The following is an 18,056-nucleotide window of genomic DNA, read 5'->3' as shown; positions in this document are numbered from 1 at the left end:
AGCCCTTCTATCATTAAGTGTCTTTTTCTCATATCCAGCAAAATGAAACAGCCATTCAATGGATGAAAATAGCCTGAAATTCAATGAAGAAAATTATTTAATTAAAGCTGAATTGAATATAATGTATGTGTTCTCCATTTTACAACCTCCTCGTTCTGCAGTGGTCAGGCTGTACTCATTTTCTGTTCCACCTGGTGAAGTAAAATGCACCTAACCCTCTCGAGGAAGAAAATGGGTTTTACAACAAATGGATGAAAAAGCCCTACTGTATGTCTCAAAGATATGGAGCTGCCCTATGATCCTATATACAAATAAAACAAAACATTAATCAAACAGTAGGTTCTTCAGAGTTGTGTGTTATAAAAGTAACACTCATTTACATGTTGCAATCTTTTCAGGACAATGGTTTAAATTTCACGAGGACTGGAGATGAAGGATAGCTACTGCCATCTTGTGGATACCTAAAAAGAGAAGGAGACCAATCTGTTTTTTACACTACAGAGTCGACTTGAGGGATATGAGCTTAAGAGTGAACCAACAGCAAAATAGCATTTTACCCAATAGGTATGAGAACACAACCTATTTGTATTAGTCAATAATAAATTTGCATACCCTAGTTTAGGTTGTTCTTACAAATCACTCACCTTAGCAGTGACACATTCTGCCATGTAACATTTCCCGGATTCAGAACACACACTGTGCAAAGTGAACAATATTTATATATAACGTGTTTAATGTACAGAAGCAGCAGCAGACATTAATTTAAAGGTCCCATTTCATGCTTTTCTGGTTATTACCCATCCCCTTCTGTGTTAAGAAGGTTTTTATGCATGTAAACGGTCTGCAGAGTCACAAACCCTCAAAGTACACCCTGTAGCGAGTAAAACTAACACAGAAAATACCTCCCCAAAACGCCTCGTTGGAGATACGTCATTGTCCATTTGATTCTTCCGGGTACGTATGATGTCAACCGTACCCGGAACGAAATGGACCAATCCGTGGAGCCGTTACGTTACGTCCGCGGAGCCGTTACGTTAAGCCCCTGCTGATTGGTCCAAATTGACCAATCCACGGCTTCCTCACACACACACACTCAGTGCATGCAGCTCTGCTGATCTCTCCTCCCTGGCTGCAGGCTGATAACAGACAGTTGGGATCGCGGCGAAATTCTCTCTGCAGACCCATTCTCACAGCGTTTATCAACCTTTTTCTTACTCAATATCAAGCCACACTTATTGTTTTTACTTCGGCTCTGACTTTGTGTGTGCTCAGGATGAGTTTGGCTGTGTTTCGCTGTGTATCGCTAAACAAGGAAACAACACCTCCACGGAGCTTAACGTGATTCACAACGTCCCGACCAATCAGAGCACACTGTGCTCACAGGGAGGGTGGGGGCTAGAGCTACTGGAGCTACAACGAGCCGTTAAAGGCAGAGAGTGAAATTCAGTGAATACACGTAGTTTACAGAGATGCTGTATGAGAAACCAATGTGAGTTTGGAAAATTGCACAATATAAATCTATTCTAGTTCTCAACAATGGAATTATGATCAGTGGAAATGGCCATGACATGGGACCTTTGAGGAAAAATCAATGTTTTGTGATATTGTGATAATCCAGACTGAACTGTGTGGTGACTACAAGCTCAACTATAGTGGGTGAACATTAGACCCTGTGTATATAAAAGCTTTGAGTTCATAGGAAAGGTGATGACACGGTAAGTTAGGAAGCAGCCATCTCTTGGCAAAGGGTTACAAAACTGTACGGACCCGCAAGCCACCGTCCACCCAGGCAGCCCATAACGCTGACGTAGTGCGAGTCGTACCACATCGCAGCACCGCCCGGGAGGAAATGTGCTTGTTGGCTGTGCTTTGTTTATGTCAAGCCTTGGCTCTTTGATAGCACTGTGTTGACGCTAGATGGATGAGAAGCGTGGCTGCCTCTTAAACACCCCCTTAGGACTCCTAAGGGTATTTTCATTGAAAGCAATTACGCCTTAAGCTCTCAGGTATGTACAGTGATTGGTCAGCTCTAAAGGATATTCAAATGTGGCTCTACCGAGGAAACGTACAGGCAACAATCAGAGTACCAGAGTCTGAGTGTTTAGAGCACACAGATTATTTGTCAGAGGGAAGAATTATTCATGTTTGGAGCTGTTGGAGCTGTAAATAATGACGATGGAGGCCACCGGGAAGATGTGATAAGGATTTAAAATGCAATTTACTGCGAGGAGGTACCCTATCTCACAATGATGAGGGCCTTTTTTCCCTCTGCCTCTTCTTTCTTGCCAGTGGACTGAGACTTTTTAGTCATATTGCCTTCGTCTATGATTTATCTTATACAGAAAATGTTGCAAGTTAAATGAGTTCTATCACCAACACTTTGAATGTGTTGAATAGAGTAGGGCTACATGTCAGGAATTTAATCATTCTGGGTGTTTTATGTTCTCTGTTTAATATCTAGCTTTTTGCATTTAACTACAATGATGTATAACAGTATGTAAGAACCAATGCATAATATCTGATGGCAACAGTTTATAAATAGTGCAGACTTGCCATTTAAACAAGCCTTGCAGATGTTGAATGCACAAAGCTGACTGATGTGTTGTTAATGATATCATTGAAATGGAGACAAGCTAATTAACCAAAAGCTAAACACAAGTGTAACACTCTCCAGACTGAAAGATGCTCCAACAATAGAGGACTTTGACCTGGATTGGTTTCCGGATATCACAGTACAACACATTGTCCTGCACTATAACAATGGAGCTGGTGCTATCAGAGAGACAAATCCATATACATCAGAAATTAGAGGTGGTAGAGCCTAATAGGACATGTATAGAAACAATCTGTCTCCAGAGTCAAAGGAAGTGTATCTCATTGCGATGCATGTTCAACACCATGAGATCAAACAAAATTAAGAATGTGACAGCTTTACAACTGCATGAAAATAGTTTTTGAGTGTTTGCTCAACTTTATATTATATTAAACCGAGAATGTTGAATAGCAAATACTTTGTATTAGGGACGAAGTGTCAAGCCAAAAATATCCTTTGAGTCTCATGTTGCTCAAGTCTTTCAAGCTATATTGCTCCAGTTGTTCTAAAAACCTAAATAAGGTCAAAACCAATGTTATATCTGTACAGTGAATATAATAATAATAATAATAATAATAATACATTTCATTTATATAGCGTTTTTCACAGCTCAAATACGCTTAATAAGGATATAGTCAACACCTGCTTGGCTAACCATAACAACTAGAAAACATTTACCAGCACCTCCAAACCTGGAAGCAGTGACTTGCTGTCTTGTCGTCATATGACTCTGCTCCAGAGTGAAATAGTTTGACAAGTCCCCCCCCACCACCACCACCCATTAAGGCTGGAGGCAAGTTATTGTGTTGCCATCAGACAGAGCCAGTATGTTACAAATTCAGACTAGGATCAAATGTGATTAAATGTGAGTCTGATTACTGATGCCTTGTTTCTCAAGTCTGTATTGAGTGTCCTGTTTTCGAGTGCTTAAGCCTTTCAATTCAGGGAAGCATTTGTTTGGTTCTGTTGTGGACACCAGATCACCTCTAGTCTCATCAAATCAAAGCAAAAATAGCTTTTCATTACTGAGGGGGAAAAAAAAGTCTGGGCTGTTTGGTCAGAAGCCAAGAATACAAGAACCCAGAATACATGTACACGTTTCCCCCAGCAGCTTTCTAGAAAGGCAATAAACACTATCCATAAGGCAATTCCTCGAGAAGGAAATACAATGAATGTGAGTGTCACAAATACAGCACTTTTACTGCTTTGCCTACACATTCTGCACAGCTCACTGTGATTTATAGCCATCAGTAGTCTATCAGCGCTGCAGTGGGCATGTAAGAGGCACCTGATGTATCAACGCAATCATAGCTCTTTGAGTAGACATACGCTACAGAAATGATGAACGGGTGACAGCATATAGACTATAAAATATGATCGAGCGGCAGGCAGCTGAAATAAGGTCTGATTACTGAAACAGTGGTGAGGCACAGCTCTGGAGACTATGTGAAAGCAATCCATCATTAAAAACATGAACATATTTAGTGCATTTCTTCAAAGCAAGCAAATGTCAGATCAAAATGAATGTGTTTGCAAAATGCCTCGATTGTAATGCTTATGGGAACCACGTCCATGCCATCAACATAAACTGTACAGAAAGCAAATATCCAAACCTCAAAGCACAAGAATCTCAAGCAATTGGACCACAATGGGGACAAGTTCATGGCAAAATGACATGAGGACAAATAATTGCCTTAAAGAAAACTTCATCGATATACTGCATCATTATGAAACTCATTCAATGTTAAGTTGAAAACGTTGTTTTTCTTGCATGCCTCCAGGGTGAACGTAAAAAATCCCCAAAAGAGAAGATTTTTGATGAATTGATGTAAATGGGGGGCCATGATAAACAACAGCAAAACCGTATCAAAACATCTGTTCACACTCACACGTCCTATGCAGTATAATCCGAATGTAATTTAACCAGTCTGTTCTTCACAAACAAACAATTTAAAACAAGTCCGTTAACCACCATCCAATTGAGTAAGGGGCCAGCACAAGCTTGAGACTGTTCATGGTGACACAAGGTGAGTAACCAAGTTACCCAAATACTAATTGTGGGGATGAAGTATTCCTTTTAAGTTATTCTGCAAAAACCTTTACTCCTGGGCTAATACTCAAATACCAGAGCAATAGAAAAAGCCCATAACTCCATTAAGTATGTAAAATGGGAACATCTCCTGCCTCGGAGGAAATTCAGCACAAATGTATATTGCTTTCCGGCCAGCAAAAAATCTTAATCTATTAAGGAAGCCTTAATTTCAACCAATTCCAAAATTGTATGAATGTTTTTACATCGGATAGAAAAAGCCCCCGTCTAATATTTCAGCTACTGGCATTAAAGTCGGTGGCATAAAGGTAATTGACAAGATTCTGGCAGCTTGCCTGGATCTTTTTACATCACCCCTTATTCATAATGAACAAACGGGCTCTGCAGAATCCATGCACGCTACTGACTTTATGAGAAATCCTTTCTATTATTTATGCTCCTTATAATGCTCATCAGTTGTTAAAACTTTACACTTTAACTCGATAAGAGCAAGAGGCACTCAGCTTTCTTTTTCTTTTTTCTTTTGTCAATTGCTCCATATAACAGACATCACTCTAAATCCGTCCCACTTGTATTATAAGTTATGGTTTTTACTATATGCTGCATGTTGTCAGGGTTTAAAAGTAACTGTGTTAGTCAGCATCAATGCCTCTTGGTTTTACAGAAACAAGCTACATTTTCTTAAATATATGTATGAAGTTCTCGGTGCTGAGGGTTTTAATACTTAACACATTTGACTCTGAAACATGTTTCACAGTCAAAAAGAAAGGCAAGTATTTCTTTATTTAAACCCAAAGTCCTTCAAATTGTTCGGCTCACCGCTTTGTTTGTCTAGCCCCAAAAATGTGAGTCCACAGATGTTAAAAGTTTTTGTGGAACAGCGAGGACACCTATATTTCTGCATCCATACTTTTTGCTGATGCCGGACTTTCATAACACAATTTTGGCTTGGAAATTTGATATGGATCTCCCTGCTATATACGCCTTCTGACAAGCTTCACATTAGCATTAATACAAGTTGAGGACCGAACAAGCCGATGGTGCTCTAAAACAGAGAGCCAGCCAGCAAGAAGGTGCAGCAGGAACCAATTTATCAACACGGAAGAAAATGAGTATTGAAAATATTTCAATTATTGAAAAATATGCATTGAAAAAAAGCTTTTTTGACAACCCTCATCACAAACGTGTGTGTGTGTGTGTGTGTGTGTGTGTGTGTGTGTGTGTGTGTGTGTGTGTGTGTGTGTGTGTGTGTGTGTGTGTGTGTGTGTGTGTGTGTGTGTGTGTGTGTTGTTTGTGTGTTGTAACTTGTGTGTGTGTTGTGTGTGTGTTGTGTATGGTGTGTGTGTGTGTGTGTGTGTGTGTGTGTGTGTGTGTGTGTGTGTGTGTGTGTGTGTGTGTGTGTGTGTGTGTGTGTGTGTGTGTGTAGGAACTTTCTGTTCTTGAACTGTATGCTACCATGCATATTGCTGTGTGTGTTAAAAACAAAAAGGGCTTATCCTGATGTGTTCATTTCAAAAGTAGTTATATTTGTGGGATATGTCATTTTGTTTATTATTCTAATTTGTGTACATTTGATTTTTTAACTGTGCTAGTTAATTATGGATAATTTTTTAATTGTTAAACTGCATAAACTCTATCAACAAATAACTGCTTACTATGCTTGTTGCGTAAACATAACCTTTTGTAATCTCATCATTTTTGAATGAGTACTCAAAAAGCCCATTGTTCGCGTGTTGGGACGAGTTATTTCTGACCATTTAGACGTGAGAATTTACCTGGAATGCAGCTAGTGAAGCCCAATTAAGAATATCTTCTCTCCTTGTTAAAGAGTGAGTGACAAGGCCTCAGCTAATGTTCTGTCGAGGTTTCCCTCAGAGGGCAATCTGTGCTGCGGAGATGCAGGCCAGGCTGTCTAGTTAGCACCTCGGCGGCGGCTCTCTGTGGTTCCCCATGACTGGAATGAAAGCTATGCAGCATGACATTTCGTCGATATAAGGAGGGGAGGCTGAGGGGGTTTAATTCCTAATCCAGCTGGTTTATGTGGGCTCAAGCCTACTCAAGAGCCTATTCAGATGCATTAGAGGTACGGCACGAGGAAGGACAAGCATGACAGGACACTGGCACCGTTTGGACTTCTATGTCCTGTAGAAAAAGACACGTCTAATGTGTCAGAAGTCTCTTTCCATGTATTATTCCATCCCTAAGCAGTTTTCATTGAATGCCATGATGCAGAATTGATGAATCTTTCACATGTGTTTTGTTAAAAAACAGATTTGTTGGCACACATTATGCACTTCTTTTGGTGGCGAATGATGTTTATAATCAAGTAAAAAATTTGGTGTTTCATTAAAGCTAGGGGGAAAAGGATGTTAATGGATCTTTAAATAAAAATCATACACACGCAAATGTGGCACTAATCTGATTACAACACTAGAAAACAAAATTGTTGGCGTGAAAGCAATGCCCTGTGCTGTTAGCAAAATTAAAAGAGTCTATCTTCTGTAGCCATTTTCGAAAATCTCAACTGAATTTATCAGATTTAGTTTTACATTGTCAGACCTCAGCTGTTGGGCTCTGCTTTTAGCTGAATGCTAGTATTAGCATGCTAGTATTTTTATGCTAGATGTCATATTAGCGTGGTGACATGCTCGAGTTATATGCTTATGTTTCACACGTTAGTAGGCTATGAGAAAGTTAAAGTACAGATGAGTAGAAACTCTCTGTCGGTGGTGCTAGATAAAAGTCAGGGATCACCAAAGTTGTTACGAGTCGCCGCTGGGTACCATGCATGTGGGTCTCACACTTAAGGGCGATCCGTTCAGTAGTTGTACCGCTGTACCAGCAGACTGACTGACTGAACAACATTGCCATTTCTAGAGCCATGCTGCTAATGTGGCAGAAAAACAACCATGTTTCCATGGAGAGAACATAACAGGAATTAAATATAGTTACCTCCCATAAGGAAATTAGATCAGCAACTGCAAAAACAAAGTTTGTTAAAGTCCACTGTTGATGTTTATCACCTGCTGCAGTGACATCTGTTCAAGTCAATATTTTCTTGTTATGAGTGGTGCACAAAACACGTTCCACGAGGTACAGACAGATCATTTTGGATTGTTATGTAACAGACATTCCAGTAAATGACCTTGAGATAATTAATAGCTTGTTTTCCCCAAAGCAACAACTGCCTCATGAGAACATCTTATAACACATGAATGTCATGACCTTGAATATGTAATATAAGAAGTGCACAGTAGACAAGGGGATTAATACCTTGTTCACAGCAGTGGGGTTCAATTGAGGATCAAACTGAGAATGTATATCAAAGTCATACTCCCTTTAAGTTCAATGGAGAATGGATGACTTTTATATTATTTTGTTAGCAATCCAAATTAAGATCAATATGTATCCAGCCACCACTAATTAAATAACTTTATAATGTTGTATTTTTCCATTACACAAACAGATAACGGCACAAACTTAAACATGTTATTCTTTAGCTTAATGTGCTTGCACTTTCAGTAATCAACCTTATACTTCACAGTAACTAAAAGCACTACAAATGATGGTTAAATGTGTATGGTATCTGAAAGCATGGGATAGCACACTCACAAAAGGAACTCTCTTCTTGTCAGCAGCTGTTGTGAGAGATGAGCGCGCTGTCATTAGTAATTACTGCGGTAACATACAAACTTCACCACTAACTTGTCATTGGTAGCCGTTCCCTCTCCCTAAGGCTATTCATCCCTTCTTACCTCATTACTGCCGCCCCCCCCCCACCACCACCACCACCACCCCCACTACTCTCCCCTTAATATTAACCCACCCACTTTGAGCATCCATCTGCCTAAACAGAAGAAGTCTCTTTGACAGTGTCTGTCTTGGAACAAGCTTGCAGGCAGCAACATCAAATCGTGTTTTCCCAAAGGATTTAATATCAAGTGAACCCTAGGAGGCAGCGAGTTTATACCATAAACCAGTCTCAGTGGGAGTGAGGACAAGGCTGTAGACAGGTAAACCAATCTTCCTCTCTGTTTGTTTGTGTCTGTGTTTGACCGTAGGGGATCGCATCGAGACCATAGGTCAGCCCATACTTCCTCATGATACCCAGGCGGATTACTGTCTATGAAATGACAGAAGTACAACAACAGGGGGCTTTTCTGGGATGCTTTTGAAAGGAATCAGAGGTTTATATAAAAGAAAACCGGATCAAAGTGTTGATTCTCACTCTTTGTTTGTTGGCGTTGTGGTGAATAAAAGAATGCTCCACCTTCAACAATCAATGATCACACAAGATGGCTTGATGCGATTTAAATTGAAAACATTGCGCATGAACAGATAAAAGAAAATACTCAGCTGTCTTAAGATACAATTAATATCAGCTCATTCCCCCCCTTTCCCTCTATCCATAGTTGTTGAGAGCATCTAATTCTGAATATTTTACTTCTGAGAAAGGGGATCTCGCAGCAGCAATAATCTGCAGTGAAGCTTGATGTAACCATAATGAAGGTATTGCAGGGTCACAGCTAACTATAGCTTGGGAGCTGAGCACCATCAGTGTCCTGCACTCAATATCACTTGGCCCCTCAATAACCGCCGTCTCTTAACGTTTGTAAGCCCTTAGATCTGTTCTGAATATAAAAACATGCATAATCTTTCTTGTCAAAATAAGCTTAATACACTGCGATACATAGAAAGTGTCTGCCACCATCCCTTTATAAATACATTCATCAAGGCATTCTAACTTCAGATCTAGGGGTGCAATGCTGAGGAAACTGCTGAACCAGTTACACTCAGAAAAACATTGGTGTTATAGTAAGAGGACAATAAAAGCATAAATATTATGTCTGACACCTTCTGGTGGGTGGTAGTTTTGTTAGCGAAAATGTTCTTGTCCATCAAACTTGGTTGATTTACGCATCTTTTCTGCTCAAATTAGATTGCCTCTCATAAGTGCTCTGGTCAAAGTAATAATACATAATCACAATTGGCATCCTCAAAACATTTGGTCTAATAAATAACCTGTTATTTAAGGTTCTGTTTAAGGTATATAGCTGCTGATGCATCCCTTTGGGATAGCTTTAACGGCTATTTCTATTTAAGGAATGCATATAAAAACAGGCTGGTGTGCACTGGTCCGCTTTGAGTCTGTTGTTATCACGGTATAAAAAAGTTTGGTTAGAAATTATTTAATATGCTGCACATGCTGCAGCTTTTTATGCTATTTATTATTCATTTAGGCTCCGAGTCACTCAGTGCACTTTCGCAAATGTAGTTAATCTACAGATAACTTGCAGGTTGCTCTTACCCATCAGCAAATCGATTAGTTGACAAGTAGGAAGTACTTCAGTTAATCAAGATCTGTTTTTGTTGGTCGGCTTCAGGCATAGTACTGATACTTTATAATTCAAGGACACATTGATGTCTGGTGTTTTTTTACTCGTGGTCATGTTCCCATTTCTTTTTTGCAGGTCCCTCTACTGACTGTTAACTCTTGCCAGAATGTGGAAGAGAGAGAAGAGCGCAGGCCCCACTCCCAACAGAAGATGTACAGTACAGCAACCCACCTATCTCTTCTTATTTTCTGCTTGTTCATGTTCCACCAATTCAATAATAATAAAGTGGTCTATCCACCTCCATCTTCTGCAAACATTGATAGGTGCAGCAGCACATTGATGCTGTGTCAGAGGAACTATATTATTTTAATCCTAAATACCAAAACCAAGCAAAAGTGCATTATATGTCTCAGGATAAACACCCATAGCAGGTGTTTCTCTATTGTGTAGTAAGGGCAAAAAGAATCCTAAAATAACGGATATAATAACAAAGAGGAAACTCATGTACCACGTACATTGGTTGAACTAGAACAAGCAACATTCAATACAATTGTGTCTTATCATACTATTTCACATTGATAATCTGTAATCAAATCCTGCTCCGGCTTTGAGGTGAGCAGCAAATCCATTTCATTTGCACATACAGTAAAACTGTGGCCAAGTTAATCAAAAAAAGTGTCGTAAAATTAGTTTACAATTATCCTGCCAAAACATAACATATTGCTGAAGTCAACAAACGATGTTGCCGTGTAGAAAAGCACTCCATGTTGTAAACACTGACGGATGGCGACGTTGAGACAGTGGCTTTAAACGCTTTGAAACATGAAGTGGTTGCTGTGATAGCAAAGTGAATAATGCTCAGGCTTCAACAGGACTTTATGGGGGAACATTATGAAATATTACCAAGTTAGAAACACAAATTGAAAGTCTAGTCCTTTCACATTTATTGTATGTACATAATGAATGCCTGACTACGACCATATTATTTATATTCATAGTAAGGTATAAAAAGTGTTCTTCCTTCCTTTGGAATTGTCAGTTATAATATATGTTAATCTCATTATATTGAAGATGTGACATAAACATTGGAACAATGTGTGCAGCAATAATCTATATTTTTAGGATAATGTAACAAAATACGTAAAAAACTGTGATAATGTAAAATAGAGTTTGCTTGTACTGTATGGATTCATTTACAGTTCATTTTCACATGAATCTTTAGCTCCTCATGCTTGACCTTGGCAAAAAAAGCTCAAACATGGTTTAATTGACCATAAATTCAATGTTTTGGTTAAATCTCAATGTCATAGCATTGTTTTCGGCTGCAGGGTTGTTTTTTAGGAAGCGTGTTTCAGTGAAATAGATTTACACTAACCACTTATCAGCAGACGGATACGGTTAAAGACTGCCTGCAGCTGGTGAACATAGTGGAGCATTGACTGTATCAGCTAAAATACATATTTTCTTAAGTAGTTAGCGGAGATCAAAAACAGAGCTGAGTTGGATTAAACATTCATTAGGTGACTCATATTTATGATAGTGTTGCTATGTAATGGCTGGATGTTTAAATAATACACAGTTTGCCAGGAAGTTCAATCTTAAAAAGGGAATACATGTCAATGTTTTGTTCAAAAATGGTTTCCACTGCCCCCTAGTGGCCACAAAAAACTTGTTTGCAGGTTTAAAGAAAATATAATTGAAGATATTATAGCAAGACCGTTGACATGGCATTTGTAAAAGATGAAAGTAGAAATATTCACTCCAACCACACAATGTGGATCTCTATTTACTCTTAAAATTCATGAGGACTATGCGAGTTGGAGTTTGCTCAAGTGACAGGCACTTCAAAAGCCAGTTGACTGTAAAGGTCTTCTCTCTCCAGCTTCAGTGATATACTGAGGATGAGGAGAAAACATCCCTGGATTAAGGTTTCCTGCCTGCTGCACTTTACCTCGACCTCTCCGTGCTGCAGTTTATTCAGGCCTCTATGAGCTTTCCTTTTTCCACACAATGCCTGACTGGGTCACTTCCAGCCTCTACGCCCACTCTGAAGTTCAGTCTCTCACTCCATTACTCCTCTCCCTGTCTCTGTCTCTTCTCTATCAAGATATCAATCAAAATTCACCGACCAACATTTCTGCATATTGAAAAATGCCTGCAGGACGAAGCCTGTAATTTCACGGAGGCAGATAATAACAAACCGTTTCCGTTGGACACGTACTGTGTATATTTACTTAGCACTTAATGTCCTGCAGCAACAGCATAGCATGCATCATGTTCTTCTAACTGATACTGTGTCATTTCTTCCAGGTTTCTCCCTCGTCCATCAATATATCCAGCGTTTTAATGAGGTGTCTGGCAGCAAGACAGGTACAATTTTTAAAAGCCGTTTTATTTTGAGGTCTCCATTCACATCATTGAGCATTTTAAATCCATTGCTATGAATAATGGAATGAATATTGAAAGATGCATTAGGTAATATTGAATAGTGTGTCAGCTTGTGGCGTGTCATGCCTTTGTGTTGATAATATCAAATATGTATTTACGATCTAGTGAAATCAGTGACCCTCAGTTGAACGTGTGACAGGGTGCAGCTTCTCCTATTTTAGTCTTTGTCATAATAATCGTTAATCCCTGGATTAATGTTGTTCTTTATCGACTCCTGTGTGATCCCCTATCTTTGCACATCCAAAGCCCGATAAGGAAAATGTTCAGCTGCAGTGCCAGAGGATCACAGTGAGGATTTCATGCACTGTATTTATTTAACCCTGTGAGCAGTGTATTCAATAAGCATACTAGTTCACATTCTAATCCATTGACAGTATAATAATTAACTACTATTTATATAATTGATTATCATTTTGAGAATAATTCATTGTTATTTGCAACATGCCATACTTTAACTTCTCCATTGTCATCATCTGCTGGTTTATTTTTTACATTGTAAGAGAATTATCTTTGATTTTGGACCTCTTTGAAACCTTACAAACAATCAGGATATAACTGGCAGATTAATTTATTGTGAAAATATTTGCCGATTGCACTCCTTTTGTGTACATCTAGACATAATTACTTTATAGAATGAGAATTTACATAATGTTAAAAGCACATCAAGAAATAGCTCCTACACTACATCTCTGTCGTAAAAGGTTGCAACCTTGTGCCTGTACAATTAAAACGAGCACCCTTACTGTAAATATGCGTTCATTTGCAGAAATACCACATTAAATTGTGTTAAATCTTATTTTTGTACACATCATATACAGTATAGCAGAGGTTTAGAGCAACTTTTGCCTCATTTAGTTTATTTAATTAGCGCTGACATTACATTTTAAAATCAATAAGCAGGGACAACCGTTACAGACGGAGCATCACTGGGAATTTGTTTGACATTCCTGACATCTGCTGGCGGCAGAAAATAAATCTGTATAGCTCTACCAAAAGCTACTGTGATTTTGTTTTGAATGTCAGGTTGTAAAGAAGGCTACAATGCTCATTATTTAATGTTTCTTATTATTTTTGCTGGCTTGGTTTAGCTGTCATCCGGAGAAAATCCAAGACCCCCGGAGTAATAATCACACAGTATGTAGCAGAAATACCAGAGGGGAAAAGCACGCCAGATTTCGAAAGCAAACCAACCCCATTGGATATCAAGGAAGGTGGGTTTCATAATAACAGAGCACTACAACTGATATATTTATGCAATTACACAGTTACTTTAAAGAGGTGCATGACAATAAATGACTGTTAATAATTAAAGAAACAAATAGCATCGTCTCTCTGACTGAAACTAAAAGTCATAAATGGTAAAATAATAGTTTCTCCATGTGTTCTTCAGGGAGTATAGCGGTTTTCAAGATTGTCGCGACAGGGGATCCTAAACCAGAGGTGTCATGGAGAAGAACCAAAGGGCTTATTACAGACAAGAAAAAGTTTCTGAGTAGATATGATGAATTAACTGGAGAGCATATTTTAGAGGTGAGTGACTTAAACATCCTTGAAGTGGTTACTGCTCATACAGGGTATTGAATATCACAGTAAAATGGTATGAACAGGAACATCTGTATCAAGACATGCAAGCTCAATATTTGCATCTGATCATTTCAATTTGTATATCTAGATATTCAAAGTGTCCCGTGAGGAAGCAGATACATACAAATGCAATGCTTCGAACGAATATGGCAAAGCGGTCTGCTCAACCACGTTAAATCTGGTTGATGGTAAGAGCTTAAATCTAAACACTTCCAAACATAATTGTGAATATTGGTTTGATTGCATGAAGTCATAAAGCCTGTAGCTGGCATTTTAATTGTTTTCTAATATTGAAAGAAAAATTATCCAATGTTCAGTAAGCCTGTCATAGCTTTATCTGACCTTAAATGTACACAATATAGTTTTAAAGATTAACAAACCAGAGCTGACTTTGATGCTTTCAGATTCCAAAAATCCATCAGACTTCAGAAAAATGCTGCGGAAAAGGTAAGAAATCCCAATATCAAACAACATATTTCTGCATATGTTTAAATGTTATCACTTGTTAGTGGCATAGCAGAAACATATGTCGTCTACGTTTGCCTGATACCTTTAGCAAAGTAGATGAAAAAGGAGACGGGGAAAGTGATGAAAGATTCTGGGACACGATGCTGAAAGCTGACAGGAACGACTACGAGCGCATCTGTAATGAGTTTGGTGTTACAGACGTACATTTGGTTCTGAAGAAGCTGAAAGAGAGGAAGGAGAAGGTGCAAAACAAGTGTGAGGTATGCAAACTGCTGTCAAAGAAGATACATTATCTCCAGCTAAATCATCAGTACAGCTACTAACTAACTGTGATGGAGTTGTCAGAATTTCACAGAAGACTCATATTCATGCTGAGATGTTGTGATTACACATTGTTGTGATGACTTCAAATGCAGTTATCAGTTAAAATCAGCCTTTAGTTTAAATATTTACTTGTGAAAATGTATCATGCATTTTTACTGCTCACTTCCTCTCATTAGTTCTGACTCCCTCACTCCCATCTTAATCAACCCTGTCTTGTCAGGATCAGCAAACAGGTATAATTATGTGCTTCATTAAAGCTTAAAATTGAGCTTCAAGATGCGTAGAGACAGATCAAGATCTCTTAACCTGTGGAGCTCTTTCAGAGTATTACACCGACTGTAGTCACCCCTTGTATGCTATATAGTGAATTACAATTACCCTCCATCATTTTATCCAAAATGAAAATAATTAAGAATACTGATTCAAAACAATAACAAACAAATTCAATTAATGAGTTTCCACATTCAGGATTAAAAAGGTGTATAATGTTTGTCCTGTCACTCCTCTGTGTTCTTGGTAGGATGGCGTGATTCTCTATAAGGAAGATGCTACAGAGAAACCCAGCCTTAAGGGTGCTGAGAGGACAAATGGTTTTAATGCAAACGGCCCAATGCAGAAGGGCACAGGGCTCCAACAGGTGGACGGACAGGTCTACCTTTCAGACAGAGGACAGAGTCTGGTGGACGGACAGGTCAAGCTTTCCAACACTGGACAGAGTCTGGTGGACGGACAGGTCAAGCTTTCCAACACTGGACAGAGTCTGGTGGACGGACAGGTCAAGCTTTCCAACACTGGACTGAGTCTCGTGGACGGACAGGTCAAGCTTCCCCACACAGGACTGAATCTGGTGGATGAAGAGGTCAAGCTTCTCTATTCAGAGAACACACGTAGGTTCAAGAAAAGGGTTTGGAGAGAAACTGCTGTCCATGTGTATGCAATATAAGAAAATCTAAAGTTACGTTAAGGCCCATTATGTATTAAAAGGAGTAAAGGTTCAAGGTACAAGTTCAAGGCTTTTATTTGTCATACGTAAATAGCTACAGTGTAGTTATGTAGATGAAAAGCTTAGGTCACAGGCTCCTCCAACAGTAAGTAAATACAAAAAATAAATAGTAAAATATTGAAAAGTTATCGATGTCATTCCTTACTGAATCCCATAAACAATGGGAAAGGGGAGCAAAGTTGGGCTCGGTTTTAATAAATGTATTTTGGTGGGTCTATGCACCTCTCGTGGTAATGCTTACAAGCTGTGTGTACCCGACTGAATAGATGGTTGGTTCACTGACTTTTCTTCTTCTATTTTTTTTTACAGTTTGCAATGTGGACTTTGTTATAAAAATTCAGGAGCTTAAAGTTCAAGAAAGAGAAGATGCCCTCTTTGCGTGTGTCCTGACTCACCCACTGCCCAGGATCTCATGGATGGGCAAAGGCAGCGCCCTGCAGGACGGAGAGAAATACAACATCAGCGTGTCGGACCATAAACTGATCCACCGGCTGCTGATCAGAGACTGCAGCCAGCAGGACAGCGGCATCTACTCAGCTGTGGCCGGCATTACGTCCTGCAGTGCCTGGCTGGTTGTTCAAGGTAACACCTTTGCTCCAATATCCAATGTGTCAATGTGTACTGATGAATGATCCTACATGCTGCCATAATTATGTCCTGTATGTTTTATTTCATACCGTCCAAGCTGAGGGTGACCCTGCATCTGCTGAGAGAGCCAGTAAAACCACCTTGGCTGGAGGAGCACCAATCGACCTTGAGAAAGTGGCCAGAGAGCAACAAATTAAAAACCAAGAGGAGATGGAGAAGATTTTAGCAGCCGTGAAAGCAAAACACGGAGAAGGAGGCCTGAAAGAAGGAAGGATATTAACAACTGGAAGAGACGGTGAAATAACTACGGTCAATGGACTGGGTCAGAACAGCGGAGCAGGAACTGAAGAGCATAATGCCACAACAACCAGTGCTCTGTCTGAGACAAAAAGGAAAGGGCAAAAAGGGAAGGAAAATAAAAAGAAGTCAAGGAGAGATACAGCAGAAGCAGCATTAGATGCTTCAAGGGGTGAAACACAAGAAGGAACCCAACTGATAGATGGCCCCAAGAAAAAGAAACACAGCAGATCTGGTCAAGCGGATTTTGACAAGGTAACAGGTAAAGTCGATCTATGCCTAACAATGCATTTTCACCAGCTTCTACACTTAGAAAAGAGAAGTTTAAGGATGGATTGGATGGTTGGATGTCAGCTTTAGGAAGACTTTTGGCCTTTAGTGCTTGGGTAAAGTGTATCGTACTCAGAAGAGGCCTTTTATCTCACGGTCAAGTTATATGATCTTGCAATAAATGATCAGCTGTTTATCTCCTAATTCAGATGAAAATAAAGAGTCCTCTCCTGGGTCTATCAAACGTACAAAGAGCAAGAAGAAGGTCCCGAGGAAACAAAAAGCATCTGGTAAGAACCAACAGGGAACACTTGTGTATGCTGCTCTTGCTATTTTTACATATCATGTATTTTGTTTTTGCTAGGTTTGTAAAATGTAATTTTCTTAAATGTTTTATGTGAGGGACTGCAGATGGAAATTAGCTTAAAGCTAAATCTGGCACTGTTACGCTTGATACATTTTAATGTTTTAAGTGTTCATTACTGTGCATTGTCCCCGCCAAATAAACAAATAAATAAATAAATATTAACTAATAATTCAACATCTATAAATTCAATATCTCACTCAGTTGTGTGTGAAGGCTATAGCATATAATTGTTCTCCATGGTGTGAACTCTGAGATTTTCTAGTCCTTGTTCCTCTGCTTCTAGACCAAGATCCAAATGGATTAGGAAATAACGACACAACAACAGATAATGAAGCAATTGGCGATGATGCAGAAAATGACGATTCAGAAAGTAACGATTCAGAAAGCTACGACTCTGAAAGTTACGACTCTGAAAGTTACGACTCTGAAAGTTACGATGCTAAAAGTGTCAATGCAAGAAGAGATGATGCAGAAGAAGACAATGCAGAAAGCAACATTGATGGAAATAACAACGCCGCTGTTCAGCTCAAGCATTCAAGGCGTTCAAAGCGAAGCAAGCGGCAAAAGAAATCCATCAATGGTAAGAAATTACTGCATGGAGGTATAGTATAAGACAATGGCCAGAAAAAAAAACATGTTTGGATTTTATGCACCCTGAAGCAGTTTTATAATGTTCCAAAACGTTTTCTTTAATGAATGGAAGATGAGGCAGTGATTACTGTGTATAG

At 39.2% G+C, this 18,056-nt stretch overlaps 1 protein-coding gene across 1 annotated transcript in view; it reads left to right on the top strand.

Moving 5' to 3' along the window:
* Positions 1-15,413: 15,413 nt before the first annotated feature.
* Positions 15,414-18,056, top strand: part of LOC104943148 (immunoglobulin-like and fibronectin type III domain-containing protein 1) — a 10,394-nt gene continuing 7,751 nt past the window's right edge. The window contains exons 1-2 of the mRNA XM_010768474.1: positions 15,414-15,690; positions 16,116-16,388. Coding sequence (XP_010766776.1) covers positions 15,414-15,690; positions 16,116-16,388 — 550 coding nt within the window. The remainder of the gene's footprint in view (positions 15,691-16,115; positions 16,389-18,056) is intronic.

This window comes from Notothenia coriiceps, unplaced genomic scaffold, assembly GCF_000735185.1.
Source record: "Notothenia coriiceps isolate Sejong01 unplaced genomic scaffold, NC01 NC01_scaffold00005765, whole genome shotgun sequence".
Lineage (NCBI taxonomy): Eukaryota > Metazoa > Chordata > Actinopteri > Perciformes > Nototheniidae > Notothenia > Notothenia coriiceps.
This window is presented reverse-complemented; position numbering and strand designations above follow the sequence as displayed.